The following is a 6,720-nucleotide window of genomic DNA, read 5'->3' as shown; positions in this document are numbered from 1 at the left end:
CAGTTTCCGGACAAAATATTTCCCGAGGGCTGGGGTATATTTTGGAATGATTTCAACTCCCCCCAAAAAAAGTGGTTGCCCAGTTTCCGGACAAAATATTTCCCGAGTGCTGGGGTATATTTTGGAATGATTTGAACCCCCCCCCAAAAAAAGTGGTTGCCCAGTTTCCGGACAAAATATTTCCCGAGTGTTTCGGTATATTTTGGAATGATTTAACTCCCCCCCCCCCAAAAAGTGGTTGCCCAGTTTCCGGACAAATTATTTCCCGAGTGTGGGGATATATTTTGGAATGATTTGAACCCCCCCCCCAAAAAAGTGGTTGCCCAGTTTCCGGACAAAATAATTTCATGTCGGGGTTTATGGGTGCACTATTTCGCATAGAGGCGAGGGTTACATTTAGACCTGGGCCCAGGGATTAACAACCCTATTTAGGGGTGGTTTTTGGGGAGGGGAATATTAAAAAAATTGACCTGGTTACCATTAATAAAATCAGTTTCCGGACAAAATCAACGGAAGTTTTAGGAATGACTGTGGAAATGGTACAGGGTGTTTGGGACATCACATTATCACATTTGCCGAGTTATATACTTTAATATATGGTTATAATAGTTTAAATTCATAGATTTTACGTGAATTATGTGCAATTGATGCGAAACAACGAAGACGATTGAAATTTTTTTTCTTTTTTTTTTACACTCATTTATGTTCACTACCCTCCGCTTTATCTTCAATGTTAGATTCTGCCTCTTCGCAAAATTTGTATGCCAAAAATGCAGCAAATAACACTGGGGAGGACGCAAGACAAATTACACCATAACAAATCTAGGAATGTTTCTTATGTAATTTTCAATATGTGTATTTCAAACAACTTTAAGAGATAAAATGTTTTGGATATCGAATCATTACATTTGCCGACATCGAATTATTATATTTGCCGAACCATATACTTAATATTTGGTAATAAACAGTTTAAATTCATACATTTTACGTAAATGATGTGCAATTGATGCGGAACAACGAAAACGATTGAAGTTTTTTTTCTTTTCTTTTTACACTCATTTATGTTCACTACCCTCCGCTTTATCGTCAATGCTAACTGCCTCTGGGCAAAATTTGTATGCCAAAAAATGCAGCAAAAAACACTGAAGGAGGACGCTAGACAAATACACCATCACAAATCTAGGAATGTTACTTACGTAACTTTCAATATGTGTACTTCAAATAACTTTGTAAATTAATTGCATGGTGATGCAATTAATTGAGAAAAAAAACACGTCAATGAAACATACTAAAAAGTTATACAGTAACGATAACTTCATAATTACATTTTTTTAATAAATACATTGTATGTACATGTATATTTGTGAAACTAACACACAATACAATCAGACTAACTCGAACAATTTAATGGAAAAAAAATTGCTTCACAGATGAGCTTCTGATTACTTCAAACCAAGGTTTTTGTTAGTTATTACTTATTACTTAAAGGTAAGAGTAAAATGTAACAAAACTTTTTGGGGAACACTGCTCTGTGTGAATAACTGAAAAGTAAAAAAGGCACATGTTCTGCAGGGACTCGTACACACAGAATAGTCAACCTCAACATTAAGATTTTGTTTGCACAAGCTTCATGAAATATTCAGAAACTGAAAGGTGAAAACCAAACCTAGGTTCACCTTTTTAAGAGTAAATCACAATTATTAATATAAAATTATCTGCAAAGCAATTAGTTATTTCTATTACTAAGTGTGACACACTCTAGGGTAAGATCAAGGTCTCGGAATTTTGCTTTTTGCTTTCTTGTCTTTGGTAGCTATTCTTCTCTTAGCGGTGGACTCCGGAGCTTTAGATGTCAGCTTGTTCTTTTCTGATGAAGCTTGGCTCTTATCTCTCACTGCTGTCTTATCTCTCACTGTCAAAAAGTTACAACCAAAAAAAAACAAACAAATAAACAACATATTTTGTAGCTTAAGCCAACGAACTTGACGGACCTCGGGGGTTTTCTGCCACCAAGTTGTTGTTTGTCCTAGAACATTTAATCATGGGAAAAGCGCCAAAGCAGTCGACCTCATAGTGTGAAGGGGTATCATGGGGACATCACAAAAATGCATTGCTGCCGGGTCTAGGGCGTGGCCTTAGGTCCGAAATGACGTAATAAAGAGCCGCCATTACCGGAAATCCCTTTTTTGACAATATCTCAAAAACTATACATGGTAATAACGCAAATGTGGTCTCTACACCTATGTTTTCATGGTCAATCTATACGATGACTATCATTGTAGTGTCTGGAGATGAGTAGTTTATCATGTATCATCTTAATTCGCGATATTATTACCAAAAAAAACTTATTTTTTGACGAAATCTCAAAAATTGTACACGACATAACCACAACAGGGATGTCTGCAGCAGATATTTTGGTCAAATATTACATTAACAACAGTTCTAGTGTATAAACTATTTACTTAACCATAAAACCTGTAAGTAAATTGTGACTTATTTCAGTGCAGATTATATGTATATGTATACCTATAATATGCGACTTGCAGGGCCATTGTGTCCTACATGTTGAATGGCCCTATTGTACTTGTTCTGTCACCAGTGCATTACACGTCTTCTAAAAGTCTGGTTCAAAGCTGTTTTAATTAACTTCCAGCCGTAGTCTGGGGAACTTGCCCAACCAGTTGGATGATGATATGATTTCCAAGTGTCCTGTTGCTTGGTGGAAGAAAGGCACAGTTTATCTTTATCCTGACGAGGGGTTCCTTCTCATTACTACCACTCAAAACTCAGGAATACCTTGTATCTTGCATCATTTATGTCTGAGGTTTTGGGGGTTAAATGAAAAGTGCTGGGTGGTATGGAGAATTGAGCAGCTCTATTTCCACTGAAGTCTCAACATTAGCCTCTCCTATTCAAATTCTACTGCCTGGCTTCTTGTGCCAACTCCCGTTTCTAAGAATGGCAGTGGGTGTCGGCGAGTTTCTGGCGCCTGCAGTCGCTCCGGTTAGGTGGAACTCGTTAGCCTTGGTTGGTAGTCTGCCTAGGAGAAGGACAACTCTGATTTCAAACCCGGGTGTGTGGATCTTGTTAGCCTTGGTTGGTGGTCCATCCTGGCAGTGAGCAGCAGCACTGCTTTAACTCCCACAAGTAGATGAGCTTCTTTTTGCTAACGGTGTGTGCTTGGCTTCTTTTTGCCAACGGTGTGTCCTCTTGCCCACTTCCCAAGGACAAGTAGTATTTGTTGGGTATACCTCTTCTTCCTATGGATCAAGTCAATACTAGCACCAGGGTTTAGAGCCCCTGCTTTTTCTGGTCTCCCTCCACCTGTCCCTGCTCGGGTACAGCATTAAAGACGTGGGTGACTCAAAGCCCTAGGGAAGGTCGTTCACCGACTTGGACTTGTGCCGGAGCCCTTCTTAATTTTCGAATTATTACTAGAATTGCCACCTGGAATGTGCTTACTTTGGCCACTGCATGAGGCTCTAGTCAAGGAGTTGTGTAGACTCAACATCGCAATTGCTGGGCTGACTGAGACCCGTATTCCAGATAACGGCATAATGAATATTGGTAAATGTTCAATCATCTTCTCTGGCGGATCTTGCTTCACCAACGGCATCCCTCTTTTTCTTGACAAGAAGACCAGCAGCCGTATTTTGTCATGGCAAGCCTATCTGACCGTCTGCTGACTGTCAGACTCAAGCACCAGCATGGAGCCAGTACCATTGTTGCTGTGTATGCTCCCACTGAGGTTGCCTGCGCTTCAGACAAGGACTCCTTTTATCGTGAACTTCTCGCTTGTGTCTCCTCTGTTCCAACCCCAATTGGCAACCGGCGACTTCAATGCAGTCTCGGGCTCTGAGCTGAGAGGACGGGCTTTGAAGAGGTCGTCGGCAATTACGGTTATGGTACTGTAAATGACAACTCCATTCGCATTGTATCTTTCTGTCTTGCTCACTAGCAATTTCAGGCTTTTACTTCAAGCGGAAACTCCTTCACAGACTCACCTGGCTATTGAATGACGGTTGCACAGTTAAATAACTTGACCATATACTTGTCAGCGACCGTAGCTGTCTGAAGTCATACCAGGTTTACCGTGGTGCCGAAGCTCCTGCCCACAGTACACAGGCCACCGACTTGTTGTAGCACAATTTTGTATCAACCCCTTCACCAAGAAGACTTTGCGCAAACGCCGCCCACACCACCATCTTTTTCTAACAGACCCTCTGGTGGCCTAAAACTACTCAGTTGAGGTTCGGTACCACTTTGATTCTCCTAGAGAACTGCCTGACTCTGTTGAAGACTCGTGGGTCTCTTTCCGTGATGCAGTTTTCGGTGCCACTGAGGCTGCTGTACCTACGGTGTAGGCTACATGTCGTTCTAAGTGTTGCCCATGGATCACCGCAGGGACCCTTGCTATCATTGAGCAGAAACGAGCTGCCCGTCTGAGCTGCAACCATGCCAAGAGTTGCTGTCTGGTGGGGATTTACAAGGCCAAAGAGAATGAAAGACCTAGATGCTTGGTACGACGCCCTTGTATCTAAGGCCGAAGCTGGCCTGCGGCACTTTAATCTCCGGCCGCATTCAAGGCAGTCAAACGTCTTCGCGGATGCAGCAAGCATTCAGTTACATTTCGGATATCCAAGGCGGATGGTTCTCCCTGCAACTCGGTGGATGAAACACTGTCCCGCTGGAAAGACAACTTCAACAAGTCTCTGAACTTTCCACCAGCAACGCCCAGACCACAATAGTCCAACCTTCTGAATTTGTGGTCTCTGATCTCGACTGTGATCCACCATCTCTGGATGAAGTGTTATGCGCTATTCGCAAGTTAAAGTCAGGTCGTGCTGGAGGAGAGGGCGGCATCTTCCCCGAGTATCTCAATCTATCAAGATGCCCATAGTAGGGCTCTAAATGTTCTAACATCTGGTCCTCAGGTTTGGTTCCGGCGGACACGAAAGACGGTATAATTCTTCCCCTCTATAAAGGGAAAGGGTCAAAGATAGCTTGCAGTAGTTACCGTCTTATCACCCTGCATTCAATTCCTGGCAAGGTGTTTGTGCAGATTCTGCTCGCCAGAATTCGTCCCCTGCTTATTTCCCTTCAGAGACCACAGCAGTCAGGTTTAATTCCCAGCTGTTCCACTTCAGATGCAATTCTTGCTTCATGTGTACCTGCTGAACAATCACCCCCTTTCAGTCGCTTACGTGGACATCAACTTGAAGGCAGCCTTCGACTCTGTAGACTGGAGCCAGCTTTGGGATGTCCTCTCCTCAAAGGGAATCCCGGGCACGATTTTAGATCTCCTCAAAGCTCTACACTCGGACACCAGAGCTAAGGTCAGGGTTGGCAACGACCTATCTCCCTCCTTCCTGACTTCCTCAGGAGTTTGGCAGGGTTACCTACCTTGTACCTACCTTGTTCAGCTCAGCCATGGACATAATCCTCCCACAGTGTGAGGATTCACTGGGAATTGATGTAGGCGATCTCAGGTTTACCTACCTCCTGTATGCAGATGATGCCGCCCTCTTCACTAGGGATCTAACAAGACGGCGGAACTTCTTGCAACCTTTAAGCATGAGGCCAGTTACATAGGCTGTAAAAACCATCATGGACAAAAACCAAAGTTCAGTCACTATGCAGTCCAGAACCTGTTTCAATTTTCCTGGATGCCGTAGTTGTCGAATCCGTTGCCGTAGTTGTCGAATCCGTTGCGTCCTTTCGTTAGGTTTCTGCAGTAAGGACATACTACGCAGAATTAGCATCGCCAGTACCACCATGAGCCAACTTGATCGTCTCTGGAGGAGCAAGCCAGGTCAGTCTTTCGGTAAAACTTTGGTTAATCGCGCGTGTGTGCTCTCCACCCTCCTTTATGGGTCCAAAACCTGGACACTAAGCACGAAAGCGCATTCAAGCTTTCCACATGCAGTGTCAGCGTTGCATACTTGGAATCCGATGGTTCGATATTTAGCAGCGTACGGGGCTTCGTAGCATTTTGTCATAGATCTCGGGGAGGCGACATGGCCTTTTTGGTCATGTTAGGCGCCTCCAAGCTCCTGCCCCTGCTCGTCTTGCCCTTGATGCTGCCGTCCAGTTTCACCTTGGGCAAAGGTCTGCCACCTCGACCAGGCCTCGTGGTCGTCCCCAGCTTAATCATACAAGTCAAAGAAGAGTCACCCAACAAGTAAAGATTACCAAGATCAACATTTTTGAAATAAACAGAAGAAAAAAGTCTTATAATACAATATAATAATAAAGCCATGATCGATCAAACCACAAATCCTCGTGGACGTACTATGCCTGAAACGTAGAGCCTAACATATTTGAAGACAAGAAATGACCCATTTGCGAAGAAAATAAGGAATTAAAAAGTAAAGGCTTATTCTCATTCAAATGCCTTTGAAGAAATCGCTATAATGTTTGACGAATTTTAGGGAATTATACTCCTGGTTGAAAACGTGTGCTCATTTGTTTGGACTAAATTTGGAATCAACAAAAGACGAAATTAAACATTGGAAATGCACTAAAATCGATTTCGCCGAACGAATTTGAATATAAGATTCGAACGAAAAATGTTTTAAAATTCTGTAAGAGTCAGGGCCATATACAAGAGTTGCAACATATCAGTCGAACTGTTTGGACGAAAATGGTGGCTTATATAACTCCTACACAACTCTCTTTATATACGCTTGGTTGGCAAACTGGCACATTTAGCCAACCACG

The 6,720-nt window shown here is 42.9% G+C and overlaps 1 protein-coding gene across 3 annotated transcripts in view; it reads right to left on the bottom strand.

The window, feature by feature from the left end:
• Nucleotides 1-566: 566 nt before the first annotated feature.
• LOC119732013 (centrosomal protein of 104 kDa-like) overlaps nt 567-6,720 on the bottom strand; it is a 181,732-nt gene continuing 175,578 nt past the window's right edge. For all 3 annotated transcript variants that reach the window (XM_038205365.1, XM_038205366.1, XM_038205367.1), the window contains one exon: nt 567-1,912. In XM_038205365.1, the coding sequence (XP_038061293.1) occupies nt 1,770-1,912 (143 nt within the window). In that variant the 3' untranslated portion in view covers nt 567-1,769. The remainder of the gene's footprint in view (nt 1,913-6,720) is intronic.

The sequence above is a fragment of the Patiria miniata genome, unplaced genomic scaffold (genome assembly GCF_015706575.1).
Source record: "Patiria miniata isolate m_02_andy unplaced genomic scaffold, ASM1570657v1 HiC_scaffold_24, whole genome shotgun sequence".
In the NCBI taxonomy this organism is placed as follows: domain Eukaryota; kingdom Metazoa; phylum Echinodermata; class Asteroidea; order Valvatida; family Asterinidae; genus Patiria; species Patiria miniata.
This window is presented reverse-complemented; position numbering and strand designations above follow the sequence as displayed.